A 22,804-nucleotide genomic window follows, 5' to 3' on the forward strand; every position below is an offset into this window, starting at 1 on the left:
AATATCAAATAAGTAAAATATGAATAAAATAACACACTAATATAATGGTAACAAGTATTGCGTGCTAATTATATATTTTCTTTGGTCCAGTATATGGCTGTATTTACCGCCTTCTTGTTGCCTATCATAAGGTCCTCTTGTGTACATGGACTTGGCCCTCTTGGGCAGACAAGTAGGTGTGACGTTGTCTGATCTTGCCCACATATACAAGTTATGTCTTGTTCTCCATATCCCCATTTTCTCATATTTTCTTTTGTCCGTCCTACACCAACACGCAGTCTGTTCAGTGTCTTCCATACCGGCCAGTCTAGGTTGTTACCAGGAGGTAATCTTTCTGCTGGTTCCAACCATCTTTTACCATTGGTGTCCGTGATCAGTTTTTTCCATTGAATTTAATTAAAAATAGACATTACACATAGATAACTTGAATCTTTTTTTTAAGTCCATTTGAAAGAGTGTTTTCTTTTTGGTATGGTACGAAACGTAATATTGAAATAAATATTTGTAGCATCGTCCAGCGGTCAAAATGGAATCAAAAAAACCATTTCCATTGTAAAATCAACACACTCTAAAATATTATATTTCTTAGCACGTACACATTTATATATTTTTGTGTTTGTGCTTCTTCTCTTTTTGTTCATTTAAATGTTTCATAATATGAAAAAAAAATCAATAATTTGTTTTATCACATAAATATTGATTAGATTATTGTTTTTACATTTTTTATGAGCCGGCTTTGACCGGGAAAAATGTTGTCGAGGAAAAATGAAATCGAAATAATTTTTTATAGACGACAAATGGCGCCTGCACTGGTGAACTCCTATTTTCGTATTTTACCTGCCTTTACATCCTCCCCAGATATGTGAAAAAAAAATTGTTGTTCCGATCTTCTTTACAATGTACCTCTTCAGTAATATACCTATGTTTATTTTCCCTACCCTGTATAAAATATGTAACAGAGTGACTTGTCAAAGGAAACAACTTTTATTCTAATCAATATTAACCGAACTTTAAATTCTATTATTTTTTTTTTGGAAAATCAAAATAGCCAATTTTTAAATCTAATTTTTATCACGTTGATGAAAAAAACGGTTATTAAGGCCGAGTAGCTTATTTTGCAAAATGTTTCTGGAGTGAATTAATTTGTAACGTAAAAACTTTTTTCATAATATTGTAGTGGTCAAGCCCACAGACGTCAGTACAAAGCAATTTTCTATTAATTAATTTTCAGACATAAGTAAATCTTAAATTATTTTTTATCCATACAATTTTCATAATATCACTATTTTTTTTAGAGTAATTTAATTAAAAACGTGAAATAACAATTTTTAGGTAACGATTATTTTTGGGAATTGAGTACATGAGTATATTACTCAAATTATATTTTATTATCCATATAATTTTCACAATTTTTGTCTTACGTTTAATTACAGTAACAATTTTTCCTCGTTTATACGGGATGAGTTATTGGTACGACGACAAATTACTGTCTTGGGACAGTAGACAGAAGTGAAAACATGTACTAATAAACTTTGATTATTGGTTTACATTAAATTTTATTATAGCAGAGCTCCATGTGAGCAAAATAGTGATGTTACTCGCGTGACTGTTGCTAGATTCATATCGATAACCGTCGGATTAGACATTTTATCGTAGTCGACGGGCAAGGACCGTGGTATAAGAGGCACTAGCACTTTTCCCACTTTTACTCGCATAATTCAAGCGGTGAGTAGACCCTCCCAAGAGAATTTTCACTTCGAAATTAATGTACTTGCTCGTAGTAACAATTACTAACTAGTAACGAAAATAACAAGATAAACTTGCAATAATTATCTTATTTATTGTTATTTTTTTCGTATTATTTTGTTACAGGTGTCCCGCGGCGAATAGGACAGCAGCGTCATGATCGAGAATGACCGCGAAGAGTCGACGGCCACACAGTGGAACGTCACCGGAACTACGGCCACCGTGCAGTGGAACGAGACAACTATGTCTTGTCACTCCGAGATCGAAGGTGCGCTGGGCACGGCCCCGTTCCAAACGCTCGTCTACCTGACCTACACGATCGTGTTCGTCGTGTCGCTGGTCGGCAACGGGCTGGTGTGCCACGTGGTCATGTTCTCCGCGCAGATGCACTCGGTCACCAACCTGTTCATCATGAACATGGCCGTCGGCGACCTGCTCATGACGCTCTTCTGCGTCCCGTTCTCGTTCGTCGCTACGCTGCTGCTGCAGTACTGGCCGTTCGGCAGCGACCTGTGCCACACCGTCAGCTTCGCCCAGGCGGTAGCCGTGCTGGTGAGTGGTGATAGTGCAGGCGGGGTTGGTGGTAATGGTGGCGGCTGCGGTGGATACGATGGTGGTGGTGGTGATTGGGCGGTGGTGGAGATTGCGGTGGAGGTGGCGGTCTGTCGGACGATACACTCTCTGTCATATCGTTCCAAAGCGACTCACAAACGTAATACTATGCAGGAGACTATCTGTAAAGCCTGACTTTTACCGAGAAAAATGAACAAACAAGAAACACGGCCATCGGTGTGCTTCATCGTTTTGTAAACTAATTCCGCGGAGATGGGCACTGCGCCTGAGGCGAATTGGATACAGCGTTTGGTAATTTTCGAACGTGGTTCGAACTACTGTAGTCTCTAAACTTTTCCGATATCTTTAAGAATAATCCCTCGACTAAGAAACTTTCGTCAAAATCGGTCGAATAGTTTTTGCGTCTATATAATAGCTACAATCGTGAAGAGATTATATCGGAGTCGTTGCCTTTGGTCGTACGTTTGATCAGCAGACGATAATTTCAATATTATTTTCCTTAATTTGAAATAAATCCCCCAGCAACGAGCGGTGGGTTGCTTTGTCTACTAGATTTTGACGACTCTGCATTCCTGTGTGTTTATAATATAAACGAAACATTATTCGATTTTCGATAGCTAACACGAAATCAATGGTGATATTCACCTGTATAAATCTATAGTAGTTGAAAAAAGAAACTTAATGGACCTTCTGAGTCTCAAGATATCTATACTAATAAAATCTACAGAACATTATGGATTATTATAGATTTATAACTTTTAAGATTGCGTAATTTTTGTTGTTTGGAGTGTGAGCAAAGGCAATACGTGGCTCTGTGAGGCATTTGATTGTAATCGTTTCTATTTTGTTATAATAAGTTAGTATTTAGATTTTTCAGAGCTGTCTTCGCACACCGGTCATGGGTTCTCGGTAGATAATGTATTTAATAATGCGTTTTTTCTTTTTATTTTCTATTTGTTATTATAATAAATTATTATAGCACCGTTATAAATAAATATTATTATAATATATTAGAGCAGCGTGTATATTGACGGTGACGTTCGTGTGGACATAAAATGATTCTCGGAAAACCTGTAGCAGGGATTTCTCGACAACAATTTCGTGAAGAACCACGCTAATGATTTCGATCGATACCGATGTTACTCGACGAGTTTGTTGTTTATAAAGGAAAATGTTTTGAATCGTTCCCAGTAAAATAGAGGGGTATCAACGTTCAACAACCCCGGAATAATTATATTTATTTACCCTCGAGTTATTTTCGACTAACACAATAAGTGCTAACGCGCTTGTCAATAAGCTCGGATTTAATCTAAACACGTTTTTCTTTTTTCTTGCTAATTTTGTAATATTATGATTTAAGTACAGTTTTACAATTTTATTTTATTTTTATATACTTAGATATAAGCAATGTACTAGAGATCCCAGAATTATTTTTTTGAAAACACGGGCACTTTAATTATACTTATATACTTTTAATTTACATATATGTTAATAACGGGGAGGGGTAAGGGTGTAGTCCCTCAAAAGTTATTTAATCCGACCAGGTACAATTTTATTTTTACATTTTAAATAATTAATAGATTTTCTGTTTTTGGTAACTATGAAATGTCATTTGACCTTGATGTAACATTTCTCTTTCCTCACTTAAATTTATTCTATACTTCAATAAGTACCTACTTGAAACGAAAATAATTAAAATAAATAATAAGGATTCGTTATTTAGATATAATCATTTATTGATCAACATTTATATTTTAAAATGTTAAATAATAATAAAAAATTGAATTTTTGAAACGATTTTAAAATAATGTACATATAGGATGGATTATCCAGAATACAGGACTTAAGTGTGGGCCTTTTACCGGGGGAACGCTTCGTTCAAATACTAGACAATCCTTTAAAATAAGGATTGCGATTCCTATAATCAACACAACATTCGGCATCGTTTATTATACCGGTAACCTATATAGTAACAAGTAAAAAATCTCGTCCTGATTCCGTATCAATGGGAATTCAATAAATTTAAACAGTACATTTGTGTTCGTATATACTGACAATAATATTACTGACAACCCACACTCCTGATAATGGCACATGGCAGATGAGGAAAATGATTCTATTAATAACTGTTATTCAGTCTGTAGAAAATTAATTATTAATTCAAAGGGTTTTATAGAGTAAACGATTTTGTGTATGAGAGTGTGTGTTTGTACCTTCGGTATAGGCACCCAATGTGGGAGAGCAATTTAATAAAATTTACCAGCGTCTGTTTTGACTGAAAATACGCCATTGTATAACGATGCATGTATGTGATTTACATAAAATTGAAATGTTGAATACGTATGTATATTTATTAATGATTGTATAACGCAATAATTGAAAACAATTCGTTTGAGACAAATTAATAATCGATCCGTAATAAAAATAAAAAAAAACAACGTAATAATGCATACAAATATTACGTTATATTGAGTAAGACATTTCTCTCTCTCTTGATAATAATTATTATTGATTTCCAACTGTATTATAATTATAATAGTGATTTTAGAGCACAGCAGATGGATTAAATATTTTTGATTTCATTAACAGCGACCGCAGCTTATGTCTTTCCGATTCAGATATAATTATGTCGAAATTGTTCTTGAGGGGATTGGGTACTGACATTTTAATAAATTCGTCTCAGTCTTTCATACATGCAACATGAAAACTACCCATTTTGGGTCCATCGGTGCCAACGTGAGTACGATCGGTGTACAGAGAATCGATAAATATTATAAAAACAGAATTAAAAGTGTACGGAATGATCGATCAGACCGCTTTTACGATTTAATTTTAGTTATTTTTCAAATGATACGTTAAAATATTTTCATTGTATTATGTTCAAACCTTCAACTCAAATGTTCAGAAATTAGAAAGCGATATTCGAAAAAGTGACCACATCGAGCTCATGCGCACTTCACGCTGGATTCAAATCTGTTTTATCGTTTCACTGCAGGGTTCAATCGTACCGAAAAAGTGGGTAGTTTTCGGCATGTTGCGCGTGTGTGAAAGGCAACAAAATAAATCAGTGCCCAATCCTCTCAACTTCAAGTCGTCTCGCGTATGACTTCGTTCAATTATACGGTCTCCATAAAAAGACAAAAGTAAACTAATAATAAACTGGCTACTTTTCTCGGTGCCGACTGGTAATTTTCTTTATTCGAAATCCACAAATCTCTTAGTCCTTATGCACCACACAGCTCATTTTCCTTAATCGTAAAACTCTGAAATAATGAAGGTTACTACTTGATTTATAGGTACTTTTGAAAACACTTTTAACCAGTATGATTCTTGCTCAACACTTCAGTTCCGTATTTCGTTAGATTAAGTAATTTCTTGTATGCATGCTCGCTTTACTCGGCATATCACCGAACAGCAATTCGATTAGGTACAGTCGGATCTTGCAAAACCCAAAAAACTTTTATTATTTTTTGAAATCTATGAAAGTAATAATTGAATATAACACGTTTTAACATATTTTACTAATTATCTATTTCTATTGTCTGTAATAATGTATCGTGTTCAATTATTATTCATTTCGTAAGTTTGGACGTTGCCAGTCATAGACTAGAATAACTTTCAATATTATTTACATCTTACTCTTGCTGTGGCTGTTAGAAATATTTGAAATATTTCGTACTCCCAAAGTTCTTAAATTAAAGTAGGTTATTAGTAATAACTTATTAACTTATTACAGTACGAATTGTGTTTATGATTATTGTCACGTATGTTCACCGAATAAACACTGATTTAAATTGTTTTTTTTTATATGCCTAAATATTACATATGACCAACCCATAAATTTTCACGTTTCTTTATTGCTTTTCATAAATATTTCTGTGTTTCTAAACATGCTCATAAGTTGATTTGAATATCTACCATTTAATATTCATTTGTCTTTATTTGGTGTACATTTAACGAAATCGTCAACAAAATAATATAAAAAAAATGTTTTTTTAATTTAAATTAACTTTCTACTCGCCAAACTTCAGACGGTTTAATAGAAATATTCTTGTTTATTTTCGATTTATAAGTTATCATATTTTCTTATATTATTCAAATGTTTACCTATGTATAGTGGTTGTGTTATTGGAAAAAGTTAAAGTGGGCGCAAAACATATCTGACGTCGAAATAGCTATTTGAGTCGTATGTATTTCACTTTAAGAAATTGGTGAAATATATTATAAATCATTACAAGATGTAATTTTATCACTAGTCCGAGAAAATGTTTAACGGCTGTCAATTATTATTATACTCACATTTTTTGAAAACATACTAAAAACACAGCTTAACGACATAGCAGTATTATATAAATACCGTTTTATAAATATAATATTATTGTTTTAAACTTGTAAAGGTGCTGCCTGCGTAAATAGTGATAAATAGCATGTTTTCATTCATTCCGATCATAATACCATTGTGCTTAGCTCGGGTGCGAATCCTTTTATTCATTCGGATAACTTATAACTTCGGACGGTATAATAGAAATATTCGTGTTTATTTTCGATTTTATAAAACATCATATTTTCATTTATTTAAATGTATACCGAGAAATTCATTTAACATAGAACACTCATTATTCAAAAAGTATGATTATTTTTGAAATTATTTTTGAAGTGATTTCAAGTCATTATAAAACAAGGTTTTTATTAAAAAACCATCTTTTTCAATAATTTTTATCTTGAACATTTTTTATGTTTTTATTTATTTTAATTACACCGTGTAGTTTTAATTTCATCTCAAAAATCAGAATAATTTTCTAAGTAAATTGAATTTAAATTAAGTAGTTTACGAGTTATAAGCATTTAAGGTAATATTAGTACCAATAGCGGACCAACATTTTTCGGGGTAATCGCATACCATTCTACTCCACTCGTCAAAACATTAAATACTTAGATATACTCGTCCTAAATTCGATTTTTATGTATCGAAAAACTTAGAAGTATATTCTGCTTTAGAATATGAAATTAAAACTGAATAGGTACTACTGTCATTCAAAAAAATAAAATACTTAAAAATGTTAAGGATAAAAATCATTAAAAAATATATTCCATTTTTAAATGATGTTTTTGTAACGATTTAAAACCATATAAAATTGTTGTTTTTTAAAAACATTTTGAAATAACCAGTGTTCAATTATTAAAGAATCACCCTCTATATATTAAAATACATGAACGTGTTATTGGAAAAAGTTGAAGTGAGTACAAAATAATATATCTGACATTGAAGTCACTACAGTGTGATTTAAGACGTATTTCGTGAAATAAGTAGAAATAAACTATTACAAAATATAATTTTATCCACCATCCAAGTAAGACGTATTGAGCAGCTATCAATTATTATTATATTCACGTTTTCTGAAAATATAATATAAACACACCGTACGGGTTCTGTATAGCTATTATACATGCCGTTATTTGCAATATATTATTATTTAAAACTCGTAAAGGTGGTGCCTATGCAAATATAATGATAAATAGTATATGTTTTCATTCATTCGGAGCATAATATCATTGTGCGTAGCTCGGGTGCACGCTAAGACTTTTATTCGTTCGACCAAAGGTGCTGCTTATTATGGCGACGACGAACAATAGAACATTACGTTGCGCGGAGGACATCCGAAAAGAACGCGACGAGTCGAGGTGACAAAAGGCAGCGCAATAATTATGCACTTTTTTAACCCATTTTTTTTTCACCCCTTACGAACAATAATGACGGTACGGCAACGAAAATAATAAAAATATACTTTTGAAAGGACCCCACGCTCGTGTATTATCGGGTTGTCTCCGTCTGGCGGCGAACGTACGACACGTAGCAAATTCGTGTTCGGCAGCTCCGATTTTGTTACAATAACTTTTTAACAATAAAATATAAATGTAATCGACCTATCTTTAAAATATTTGAACGAGTGAGAACATATTGTATGTGCCTTCGACCGGGTTTTTTACAATATTTCAATATTTTCAAGCGAGTAATGAAATTTCTAAATATTCTAATGGTGTACATAAGGTAATCGAAATTATGACTTGATTGAAAATTAAAATATAATAAAAAACTTATAATATTGTGTGCACAGACAATAATAATGTTCATACTTAAACACTCACATGTGTTGTCTCCGTCTTACAAATGTACAATATAACAAAAACTATTTTGTAAAGGACAACTATAATCCCTTTATATTTATAGTAGAATTCCACAACGCATGGGAATGAACTTTATTTGCGTCGTAGCGTTTATTATTTGGATAACATAAATACAAGTATTAAAGTTTTCAGTTTGAGAACATTAGATTTTAATAATAAATAGATGATTGCAAATTATTGGTCAGTGCTGTCGAAAAAATTAAAACCCTTCGACACAGTTCAAGTGCTTCACTGCGCGTAGTGTAATTTTGGTAATTCTTCTATAAATCATAAATGCATACGGAATTTAGTCGTCTCGCAAAAAAACAGTTGTCGATACATTGTATACATATTTTGTAGGACGGAGACGACAAAATAATATATGGGCGTAGATTCCTCTTAAAAGTATATTATTATTATTTTCGTTAGCGTACCGTCGGCATTGTTCCAGGGGGGTGAAAAAAAAATGGATTAAAAAGTGCATAATTATTGTGCTGCTTTTTTCAGCTGGGTGTCACCCGGGCGCACTATTCCCTCGAGTTTGATTATAGCTGGTCAATGGACTCTATATTTATGAATGTCGCGGCACAAAATCGAAAATCTTAAACACAAACTATATTTTCCACTTTGCAGTGCGTTCGTGCGTCCTCCTGATAAGGCCCTTGACGGGCTGCGTTCGGTCGGACTTCGGTGCAGGGTGGAAAATCGACATCCTTTAGTCCGAAACTAAACACATTCGTGTAACCACACGACTGTGCACACCGTAAAATATGATATTATATTATACAAACCAAACAGCAGCGTACCGTGCCGGCGACGGACTTTTGCGGTTTACGCTTTTCACGCGTATACAAAACAAACTAAATATAATATAACGGCGTATGTAAAGGTCGAAATAATAAGCCGGCGGACTAGGACCCCGCTAGAGCGGAATACTCGACCGAAATAACAATACCCGCGGAGACGCAGTGGCGGTGGAAAAGGATATTCGAGGCGCAAAGGGATATCCATGCAGTCGTAGCAATAATAATAATAATAATAATAATAATATGCTGCCGCAATATTTGTTTCGTTGATTTAAAGCTCGGGGACGACGTCAGTGGGCGCGTGTCGGTATAGGTCCTGTTCGTACCCACACAACAGATATTACGTGTGTAAATATACGCTGGTGAAAACGACGGGTTTCGTGCCGACATGACGTGACAAATCCGTCATGTGTGTTTGTGTTGTGTAGTTGTACTGATAATATTATTATTATGACCTCGGGTTTCCTTGTTTTTACTCGGCAGCTGTTGCGGTTTTCTTTTTCCACGCCTGTCAAATCGGCCGTTTCCCGGCGCACGCTTTTTCGTACGAATCGCGTTTTCCACCGGTGGCGACCGGAAAATGCGACGACAAAAAAACGAAAAATTCTAAACAATAGCGCACACGGAGTTCGATTAGATCGTTCGCCACAGTATACGTTTCCGATTGTGCGTCATTAGAATATTATTAAACGATATACGTCTAATTATTATTATTATGTTACCTGTCCCGTCCGTAACACGGCACGAATGAGCTAGGCGCCGCTCCGTCGAACGTCAAAACCGTGTAGGAGGAGTCTCGGCGAACACGGCATAATTGATACGAAATAAGTACACGTCTACGTACGAACTAGTGCGCATTAACGTATTATATGGGCTCGACTCCATTAGCCGCGTGCGAATACATATTGTCTGCGAAACATCGAGTTAAGACCGTAGACTTCGTCTTGAGTGGTTCCGCTCCATCGATTTGATTTAGCGCAACGCGATATCCCTGTTTGCCGAAATCCAACGAGGGGCGCATTCCTAGGCATACCTAGTCCCGACACAATTTCACGTGTGTAAGACGATACGAACGATACGTTACACGCCGTTATTATTATGCGACGACGACGACGACGACGACGACGGTGTATGGCACAATATCATCCAGTCTTGTAATGATGCGGGTACATTGGAGGTGTACTCGTCTCGAGTAAAACGGTTTTAAATATTTTCTCGGAGTTTCTGTATACAAAAATCAAACACTCGTTTTCAAATACTTTTCTTGTTTGGTCTATATAATATGTTTTCTGTTTTCAATTCAATCACGTCGAATATAAAAAAAAAATTATCACAACACACAATAGTAGTATATTATAAAAATATTTATTTTTTCGGATGAATTATTAACCCTAACCTACAATTAAAATACCTTGACCAAGACTCCGGATAAACCAAATAATACTCTAAAATATTATATCAAATTAATGTGAGATATGAAAATTAGTAAAAAAATTGGTTCAGTTGATTTGTGCTAGGATAAAAATGTCATGTAAACAATCGGATAGTATTTGAAAGTGTCTTTAAATACTTTTTAAAACATTTTTCTGCATTTGCACATAAATATTTTTTACTGAGTATCCAAATAATCTTCAAAATAATTATCTGTGTCAGTATTTAAATACTTTAAAAACGTATCTTTTATAAGACTGTAAGTATATTATCAATAAATCAGTAATAATATCAAAGATGGCAAGTTTGTCCAACGTACATTTTAGTAAATAGCTCAACTCAAGATAATATCGTTTTTCTGTCAACGCAATACAATTTGATAATTATTTTCAATCGTACAATAGTTATAATATTATACCAATATGCTATCCCCGAGTTCTCATCGAGTTTCCTATCCCATCAGGTTATTTTTTGCATCATTTTTATGACGGCGTGCTGTATATGCAAAATAAGTACACCACTGCAGTGTGACATTTCAAAACGTCCAATATTGACTTTTAAAAAGATGATGAAAAGTAAAACATATTTTTTGTTATTACACGTCTCAAGATATGCTGTACTGTAGATTTTTGTTTTTAAATTATCTTTAATCAATTGTGTGCTATCCTCTACTATCACTTTAGTAGGAGACACGTAAAGCAAAAATTTCAAATGGCTGATTGTCAAACAAATTTTTAGAGAATAGCAAAGTGAATTTCATCAAGTGGACAACGTTCGAAATTGGTGACTCAGGCTAACAGTCACCTAAACTAAATGCTCATTTCGTGTTATTGCGCATACGTTAACAAAGTGCAAACCCAAAATTGAAAAGCGATGGCTAAGTTGTAGAACCTCAATTTATTAAAATAAACACAGCGTCAAACCATATAAGATACAATATATATTATGTATGCCTTGAAAATAATCACATTCAATAGGCATTAAGAATGGCGAGCCACAAATTAAAACTATGAGTCCTATTTTAGAGCTTATGGTTTACATTTTAAACTAACAATATGTATAGTTTAAAACGCATTAGCCCTTAATGAAAGTTTAAGCATTATATCCTTAGAGTATTTCCAGTTATATAATACTTTGACATTTGAAACTCCGAGTACATTAAGGACCGAACGTGTCATACAACCTTAGGAGATTTGTTATAAATATTCAAAAATAAAAATAATTATGTTCGTTGGTAAAAGCAGAAAACAAACAAAGTACCCATAGCATGGTAGGTGATTAATCACTTGATTCGCATCACTCATAGTGACGTAAACCAGAGTATTATAGTGATTTTTATTGTGAGAAACCATGGTATTCTAAAAACAATGACAAGATTTCGAAATAATTCATTAAAACTTTAATGGCGATAAACTATAAAGCATTTATTAAATGTGCAGGTACCTATACCAAAATTCAAATTTCAAACAGACGCAGAAAAATAATCTTTTATAAAAATTCAAAATGTTATTAAGTGCTAACAAATGTACACATTTGTACGTAAACATAATTTAATTAAATATATCAAATCTCTTGAGTTATTTTTTTCTCAGTTAAAGGAAATATTTATATGCTATTTTACATTTTACATAGGTATACGCGCATATACTTTGACATAACCTTCTACAATTTCTTATTGAAAAATAAAATTGAAATTACAGCACTTCAATGTGGCATTTTCGTTTGTCAAAAGTTCCAAACCGCAGAACTTTATGAACTTTTTAAAATTTCGAATCGAACATTGCTAATCTAAAATCAAGTGATCAAAGTTAATTAGCCGTAACACTCATAAATAAATTATAAATAATAAACGATAATTGTGTTATTTGTAATCAAAGAATTATAAAATTATAACGTAAATTGTTCTGAATCAATTTGTTATGTTGTACGGAGAAAATAAAAAATTGAATATATTTTTTTTCCGGAACAAGAAAAAATATTATCCGACAATTATTACATAATAATAAAATTAAATCGGGGTGTTGTTACAATACGTGAAACGAACAATATAGACGAATACAATTATTAAGGGTAAATCATATAAAGACTTAATATTACAATAGTTGCAACAGTTATAGAACCTGATAATAATAAGTAATAATATACATACTATTTACTACTGAACTTACATAATATGCGGTATTTGTAGTGTTAGTGTAATATAAACAGGTGAGATAAGATTAAGGAAAAATTGAATAAGAAGAACAATTTCAGATAGCATTCTTGGCAGTGAGTCTATTTAGAACATCCGAGAGGAGTGCAGTTAGTGGGCTGATTATGGCATTCAGGTTAGATATGAATTGGTAAATAATACCGGAAATGGGTTCCATGGATGTATGTTAGCTTTTACACGCATCCACATACATTTTGGCCGTGAGTTGAGTATGGTGGTCATAGTGGCATTGTTTGGGGAGAAATGTTTTTTGAAAAAAATGTTTGAATATCGGGCAACCTTTGGAGTTGGCTGTATGGTCCATTCAGCAAAGGGCTCAAGTAGCAGGACTATTGTGATCTTTGGTGCGGTAAGAGGTGAAAATTATACAATAAAGTGCAATAACAAAAAGTTAAGTGTTGTAAGAACAGTACCGTCAAAACATTATGACAACCGACATAAACTAAAAATGATTCGTGTTTTGTTCAACTTTGGAGTGATAAATATTATAAACGGCGTTATCAATACGATTTATTTATTTAGTACGATAATACCGATGGAATAATATGATTGTTATTAAATGTAAAAGAAAAAAAAAATCGTTTGCTTAAAACTGGGCTGTAACAAATATCGGATACACACCTACTCGATGTTTCCGTTGTTTACCTCGTTCGCGTAACGAGACGTAAATGAATCGACTTGCCGTATCGTAAAATATAATTCACCTAATGAGTCTTCGGTAATGACTAATGACTATTTAAACACCGACTGCCCAACGACTAATGTTATTGTTCTGTGTTTCGTACAGGTGAGCGCATACACGCTGGTGGCAATTAGCGTCGACAGGTATATTGCGATCATGTGGCCACTGAAACCAAGGGCCAGCAGACATCACGCCAAATATATAATTGCATTAGTCTGGACTGTGGCCGTGATTACAGCGTTTCCGATTCTCCTGGTTTCGACACTGGAACAGCCGTCGTACTGGCATCAGGTTATAATACCGTGTTAACACATATAATATTATTTTGTTGAATTAATTTGTTCGTGGCACAGGTTATATTATTATAAAACCAGACGGTGCACTTCCTATTCAAGCCGTGTAACTCTCAAAAAATGTAAACAAATCAAAACCTACGTCAAATCAATATCGCCACTTGTAGAGAAAAACAGTTTTCATGAGAAAACATTGATTACCAGCTATAATATGCAACACCGCCGATATTCATTACTCGCGAAAAAAGTCTTACCGTTGTCACATATTGTTCGGTACAATAATAATTATAGCACATGTGTTGTACAATCATATATTTCTCATATGTGATCCTACTGCATTGAGTTAGGTTCGAGTAATCATTCAATTCAGAAGTGTCTGGTTTTATTTTTTGATATTTAAATTTGGTAATTTTCCAACGCTGATAACACCACACTATTATGTTCGTTCGTGTATTCGAATAAAATCAAAAAAATTTATTAGCTTTTCGGAGGCATGGACGTGTAGACGAAATTAATTCTCGTATTCATGGGTGGAAATCAGGTAGGACCTAAGTGGCTAAGCCCCCAAAAGTTTGTCGAATCTTCTCCGAAAGTCCAACAGTCATTGTAAAGGGGATTTTTAAAAATAGTAGCTGACAATATTTCCAATTGATTTCCGTGCCTATACTCTTATTAATATCAAACAAAAACTAAACAAATTATATTATACGGCACAGGGGTTTGGAAATAAAATCTCATAGGTATGTGTGTATATACATATATAAAGAACATATAAAAGTTTGAAAATACATTTTGATAAGTTAAACAAGTATTATAACAACTCGGTTGAAAAATTGTGGGAAAAAAAACAAAACATAAAAGTATGCGTTTTCTAAAAGTGATTTTATTGCGATAGTAAACTATATACTTTTTGTTGACAAATAACTTTTCACGCTACCCACCTATCTATTAACCGGCGTATCTATATGGCAAAGATAGATTGTAAGTTCTCTATGAAAGTTCTGTACAAACGCGGAGAAATAACAATAGTTTTTCTTATTAGTTTTCACATCAAACAAAAACTTCAGATTCTCCAAACAATAATAACACCCCACCGTTATATTTTTGACATTATTAAATTATTGATAATAAATTATCTGTTTTGTATTTTTTTAAAGTATCAATAACAATATAATATCATAGCGAAAGACTAATATTAGGTACCTAAATGCTCTTCGAAATCTCAACAAACAAGTTCCATATCATGTTATGCGTGGAAGCTTGTAAAAATGTGTTTTCCTTGACGGTTACCCCCATAATATTATATCGACGACTTAAATCGCAGTTATGGTAACTCCAAAACCGTGATTTTGAGGTTATTAATTTTTCTTTTCAGAAAAAAATAATGCATTGTTTAAAACCATTTTCACCCTGAAAAGACACTTTCTGTTCCATGAATCAGCCGTTAAAGTTCTGACGAAATTCGCTCTACTCCAACTAAAGTAAATTATTGTTGTATCGTCATAACTTTTGATCAAATATTATTTATTTATTAAATTATTGATATCAACTGAAATATAATATAATATCGTCTAGAATCTAGACTCTGGATCAAGGACCAAAAAAAACTGTTTTTAAACAAATGAGATGTTTTTTGTTCTTCCTGAAAAGTAGTCATTATGGAGTTATGGTATCTGCGAATCAGCCAGACGGAACTAGTGTGAGATGTTTTAATTTGTTCTTAACGTAAAGTAGGTAGGTCATTATGGAGTTACGATATTTTGCAAATTAGGTCAATCACATCATAATAATTGTATGTTTTTATTTATTTATTTATTTTTTTTATTATTTTTTTTTATTCATTCACTAAGTTATTCTGCCCCCACACGTAAATGGTTGTCGATTTACAGCCATCCTTATTCGTTATTATTATAGTCATTAATTGATGAATTATTTCTAACAATCGTTATAGGAATGCGGATTCTATATTTGCAACGAGAAATGGTCAAGCGAGGAAGTCCGACATTACTATAATGTAGCTTTGTTGGTGCTTCAGTATTGCATACCATTCGCTGTTCTACTATTTACATATGTCAACATCGGGGTGGTGGTGTGGGGCAAAAGGACTCCGGGGGAGGCGCAGAACTCCAGAGACGTTAGGATGGCCAAGTCGAAGAGAAAAGTAACGCTTCCGACAGTAGTTACGATTTTCAAAACTGTCACATTTTGTTTTCGATTTTTTCAGATGATAAAAATGATGGTTACTGTGGTCATAGCGTTCACTGTTTGTTGGCTGCCATATAATATCCTTCTGGTGAGTGTACTTTATATTCGTTATGCATACACGACATGTTTTGACTTTAAAATCAAATATAAACAACGCTATTTAACCCGAAATCTACACTAATAAATTATAAAACTAAATTAACCGCTAACATCTATACACGTGTTACTGATTCTATACACACAAGGTTAGGTTAGGTTAGGTTAGCTGAGGAATAATGAATACACTCGACAGTTTTTTTTTATGAATTATAACCAATAAATAAATAAAAATTCCTTCAGAGGCTGTAATGTTATCACAATTGTGACAAGAGTATCATCATAATATTCTCACTGATATTTAGTTTTATAAAAACATGAATTTAATAATATTACAATAGTTATTGAAAAATGATAATTTTTATTACTATATCTGAATTTGGCCGAGAATTTTAAATACGGCAATATCGATATCATAATAAATAATATATTAATATCACACAACATTTTCCCTCAATAACCGACAAATTACAATCAGCAACACACACGACAATATTATTTTTTTTTTTTTTTTTTTTTAATTGATCCTGAGCCCGGCAACTGTGGCCATTAGCTATTAGTAGGTACCTGTAGGTTTTTGTATTGATGGTTTGTAGGTTTTTGGAACGGTAGGGGGAACACGTGTGTGTTTGTTTTGGCAGAATTTCGAATGGGGCACCCGTAGGTTTCTGCCATGCCCCGGGGGTGGGGGATGGCAGCACTTGCTCTCCGGTCACCGCGACTTGTCCGGAGAAAAATGCCGCCCGGTGGCCGAGGATCGAACAGCGACCGGCTGCGTCGCAGCGGAAGAGTCAGACCACTCGGTCACCTCGTCCCCCGACAATATTATTAATGGTATTCGTATTAACTATATACAGTTCCATGCAACTTCTTACACAACAGGACAAGCGATAAATACTCAAACGCAAACATTTTTTTGGATTTTATTTATACATTAAATAAACGTGGTATCCGAGTATTGAGTTTACTTAAAACACACCCCAAAATAATGTCAAATTTCAGACATGTCCAATTTAAAAAACAAAATGAAAACAATGCGAAAAAAAATGAAACGAAAAAGTTTGTATTTGTAATAGGAAATGTAAACATTTAATATTTATAATGTAATATAAAGTATACCCATATTCTATTACACTGAGCAAACTATTTACTAAATAGTAAATACCTAAACAAACACATTGTTAACAATTATTAATAAACATTGATTAAACAAATATGCAACTTTTAAACACTATATGGCATATTGTTAAATATATTGAATACTATCTGAAACTACTTCCCATGCACTTTTATCTCATGTGAAAGAACATTAAAAACCATTTTGTATTATATTTTGTGTGTATTTGGTTCACCGAGTGAAAACGTTATTTAATATTATAAATTACAATTATATTAACGCATATCCGATATAAGTACAAAACGTTGGATGCGTTTTGCGCTCAGGTTAAAATATTATAAAGAAACATTTCCAGCCTTTTAATACATTAAAAATTATACAACATTTACTCTGAGAATTATTAAAATCATTTTATAAAACTGTGGTTGACATTTTTCTTTTAATAAGATTCAAAAATGTATTAATCTTTTATTTCAAATTTATTTTTTATAGTTAAAAAAAAGTATATTTGACATCAATTGAATTGTACGAAAACAATTCACCAAGTATCATGTTTCCAATTATTTACAAATTGTCTTTGATTAATTTCCTTATTTTTTCTTGAAATACCCCATTAATTGAATTATTCAAAATACAAACAGTATATTTGTATTCATTTGAACATTAATTTAAATAACACTACGTAAAAAGTGTTGTTTTTAATAACTAAAAAAACAACGAGTATTGACTAAAGCTGCATATGAAATCGTTTAAGGTATTAAGCATACACGATATTATAACTGTTGAAAAAATCAATCTGCACCTTTTATATAATATACTATAATTTTACGGGAAAAAAAATAATTTTAAATATCAACACAAGGATGAGAGCACTAATAGCATATCACACAATATTATAATGCTATTTTTATTTTTTATCTAAATATTATGAATTTATTTTACATAAATTAATTTAATTTAAAAATGTCATATTTTATATGGAATGAAATCATTACATTATTGCAGTATGTAACTAGTATAGCTAATAGCTATATAGCATTATAGCAGTATGCCTCTGTTCGGAAGCCCCATGCGTCACATACTACAATTTAAACTAAAATTGAAAATTGTGTAGACTTTATAAAAGAAGAGTATTTAGATAAGAGTATTTCGTTTAAAATATGTTCATAACAAGCTCATTTCCGGTATGACGTTGTAAATACTATAACATTCTATAGATTATATTATTTAATTATGCAATTATGTTATAGTCTAGAAATGACGTAAATAACTGTGACAAAAGATCTAAAGAGTTAGAACTAATAAACTACTGAATTAGGATTAAACTATAATAATCAAAAGAAAAAAGAAAAATTAATTGCAAAATATAGTATACCTGTATATTTTTAACGAATTGGTTTAAGGAACGTAGTCCAATATAATATAGTACTGCTAACACATTTTAGACATTTATATTAACTAAAGAACGATAAAACAATAATAATTTAACGGTATACATATTAAATAGTTGTAAAATATAAGATTCGATTCAATTCTTCGTTTAATAATGTATTCTTGAGGAGCAAATATGTCTAATGGTGTATGGTAGACAGTGGGGTAAAGTGTACTATTAATGGCACCAAGCAATTTTATTCTTCGTATAGAAATCATGTTAGTAAATAAATCTTAATAAATAATGTTTGATTATGAATCTTACGATGGATATTTTCTTTTAAATCAATGGTTACACTGATACTGTGTTATTGTTAATATTTGTGTTATCATATTATTTATTTGATTATTCACAATGCGATGTCGTGATGGAGCAAATTAGTTACCAATAACAGGCAAAAACAAATTCTTAAGGTGCCAATAATTGTACTCTTCACCGTTATATAATCAAAATAAAACGTATTTAGAAACTAGAACTCATCAACTGTGTAGGTACGACAAGCTTTGTTTTCGGTTGTGCTTTATGATATTTGTAGTGCATTCGAGTAAGTTGAATAAAAAATGAATAAAAAAATTATAACAATAGAAAGTGACGTAGTTAATATCCAATTAAATATTAGCAGAAATAATACAACGTATAATGTGTAGCAACGGCCTTTCGCACTAGAAATACAACATGATTAAACCACGAATACACAATGAGTGTAGGAGAAAATATCTAATAAGGCGGATTTGATCCTTAACTCTAACACGGCGAATAGTAATTCGGCGGACTGCAGGGAATGCGATCAACAAAATAAAACGAAACGCCTTGAGTACAATGACTGCTTAAAAAAATAAGGATACATATCGCATAGTAAGGTAAATATTACTCAAAGGTTGTGAAACTATAGTTGGGCGATTTAAAATGCTTACAAAAAAGTTCAAAAGAAGATTAATGTGGCGGAAAAAAGATTATCAAAGTACCTACGTAACGTGATTTGTTAAAATGAGCTTATAAACTCTATAAAAAAAATCAGTAACGATGACATGTGAACTACTGTGGATTCTGTAAATTGAAGAACTAACGAAACGTATTTATTTTCAACTACAATCTAAGAAAATAAAATACATTTTTTTGAAAGTTTTCCGATGAAAAACATAAGCCTCAGCAATCCAAAAACATATTATCGTAAATGAATGAGGCACTGTTATTATTTCTATAAGCTTTTGAATTGTATATTTTTCTTATTCAATTAAATTGTGTTATTCACTTTGAAGTTGTAAAGGTTTCATTTTAAATTTAAATAAATTTCTTATAGTTATACATATATTATTATTTATCATACGTTATAGTGTTTCAGTTTAAAAAGCCTTTTTTTTTAAATTATGCTCGCATTTTCTCAAAATTAATTATTTTAAAAATTGCTTATAATATTAACATTGCTATAAGAAATTCAAATAAATAAATTGTGACGATTTTATTATTATTATTTTATTTTATTATTAAATATCTATATATTATACTTTGACCTTTATAGGTACCTAAATATCATAAGAAATTAACTAAAACAAAAGTTACAATTTTAAATGGCAGGATATGAATGGCATATCAAACAAAAACAACACACATACCACAATATATTTTATGATTATATGTATACCATTAGTCCATTGGTAGACTATTTATTAGACAAATAACAGTAATTTATTACCAAAAATATAAATAATTCAAAAAAGTCCAAGCAAATTGCACTACCTATGACAGATTCACAGATTTCTGATAATTGTTTAAGTATTTAATGAACAAACTAGAGAAAAATAATATTTAAGAAAGATGGGTTTTTAGTCGAGAAACAAACGTAAAATTTATAGATTTACAAATAAAATAGAACATGAAAATTGATTGTAGCAATGGTTGATACATATTTTACCATTAATTTTTTTTTTATGTATAATAAATCGATTTTAACAATATAAACAATTTACTATTTCCTAGAAAAATGAATATACTTTCGTAAGACTTTTTAGGAATGTAATACCCCTATCGTAAAAAACTAATCAAACTAAAGAAATAGAAGATAGTAAATTCTAAATACTTAATAGAATATGAGCTTATCAATTTTACAAGGTATTTCCATGACAATAGCCAATAAATTAAGATGTTTTACAACTATATAACAACTTAAAGTTTTGAATAGTTTTGAAAGAATTATATAAAACTTCCACTGCGATATTACTAAACTGCACAGTTTATCATTCTTTATTTGGTGTTCAAACTTATGTTTTAATTCGTTTCTTTAGATACTTTGTAACAAATTAATCATAATGAACCCTACCGCAATAATTTAATTTTGTTCAATATCTACTTAGGTATTAAATTATTTACATAAATGTAAATTGTTTTACAATGGATTTATGTAGTTACGTGTATATTGAGGCCTTTGTTCGAAAAAATCTGTTCATTTTCTCATACAGCTTCTCGTCTTTAGTACCTACTTAATTTTAAAACGCTTTTGATACAATGCAATTTCATTCACACTTAAAACAATTACAATTTAGAGTACAATGATAAAATTATAGTAAACTTTTTGATAAAAAAAAGTTCGGTACATTTTGAATAACGTCAAATCGTTTGCTCATTTGATGTTCATCATCCGGTTTGAGTCTTAGTGACTTGACGGCTGCCATTTAAATGGTTGAAAAACTGTGTTTATGATATCGATAGAGTAAATAGAATTTAAATATTACAAAACTAAAGACAGTAAAAATATTTTTCGTCAAGATAGATAATTTACCAAAATTTGTCCTCGGTAGTTTCAGATGCCGAAACAAAATATATTTGATAAGTATATAATTTTAATTATATATTTGTTTTCCGGGCACAATCTACTGGAAAAACGATTCAAATGTTACTATTTCCGGTCTCTACAAACTCCGGGTTGCACCATTTTTAATGTTTTGTTTAATTAAATGCCTAATTGTATAATATATTAATTATATTATTACTACAGAGAAAAAAAAGAAAAAAAAAGATGCCTAAGGCGATAAAAATGTGTAATCAATGTACAAACCGTATTATCAAATTAACAATATAATCTAGTGTTTAAAAACAGTAGGTGAGTACCTATTATAATATAAACTTACTGAAACTCGACTAATCACGTTTTATCCATTCGAGCTGTTAAACGCGTTTCTTTTCATTTAAACGTTCGTCTCACAAGGATTCACGATGATGGCTTTTTTAGAGTCCTTCTTTTTACATCTCTCGCATAATAATAATCACATAATGCGCAAAATGTATAGTTACAACTTTTTTTATACAATAATAATACTCAATTACTCCGCCTGCATAATATTATTAATTCTCATCATCGATTATTCGGCATTGCACCTATAAGCTCCACGGCATCTCTCTCTCTCTCTCTCTCTCTCTCTCTCTCTTTATATAATTATCAGGAATTTCCAGAGTCTGTCTCGAATTGACCCTCGTTTAATGTTCCAAGTAGCTTGAGGAAGTCCCAGTTTAGCTTTAGGGTTAGGTTTCCGAAACGCATCAAGAGCAGATGAACTGGCGTACACCCCAAAAATATTTTTTGATTCTTATTTATGTTGCTATTTATTAGTCTAGCCTACACCCTTAATTTTGGGTGAGAGTTCCACTTTTTTCTTATCTAAGAAAAATGTATACTCTAGGCTGGTGTTAAAATGCCATTCTTTTGATCTAATCTTGATATTTTAATGTCTTGATATTTATTTATATATTGTCTTCGACGAATTAAATCGTCTTGCACATACTTCCATTATGCAATGGATACCTACAGCTGTGGACCGAGGACTTACTTGGGTTATGAAAACGAAAAAAATTAAAAACGAGGCGCACTAGGGGATATCCTCATATAATTATCTCGTATTCAAAACCCTGTGGATCTATAATATCTCCACTGCAACGATTAACTCCCCCGCCCCCCTCCCAAGTACCCCACTTTCGGTCGGCGTCGTCGTTTGGTCGGCTCTAAGCGACCACATGGGTAAACAATCTGCAGTACTTGGGTTACCAAAGCGACC

The 22,804-nt window shown here is 32.0% G+C and overlaps 1 protein-coding gene across 2 annotated transcripts in view; it reads left to right on the forward strand.

Moving 5' to 3' along the window:
• Positions 1 to 22,804, forward strand: part of LOC111037062 (RYamide receptor-like) — a 98,614-nt gene that overhangs the window by 71,385 nt on the left and 4,425 nt on the right. For both annotated transcript variants that reach the window (XM_022319421.1, XM_022319422.1), the window contains 4 exons: positions 1,873 to 2,298; positions 13,721 to 13,906; positions 15,860 to 16,069; positions 16,133 to 16,201. In XM_022319421.1, the coding sequence (XP_022175113.1) occupies positions 1,903 to 2,298; positions 13,721 to 13,906; positions 15,860 to 16,069; positions 16,133 to 16,201 (861 nt within the window). In that variant the 5' untranslated portion in view covers positions 1,873 to 1,902. The remainder of the gene's footprint in view (positions 1 to 1,872; positions 2,299 to 13,720; positions 13,907 to 15,859; positions 16,070 to 16,132; positions 16,202 to 22,804) is intronic.

This window comes from Myzus persicae, unplaced genomic scaffold (genome assembly GCF_001856785.1).
Source record: "Myzus persicae strain clone G006 unplaced genomic scaffold, MPER_G0061.0, whole genome shotgun sequence".
In the NCBI taxonomy this organism is placed as follows: domain Eukaryota; kingdom Metazoa; phylum Arthropoda; class Insecta; order Hemiptera; family Aphididae; genus Myzus; species Myzus persicae.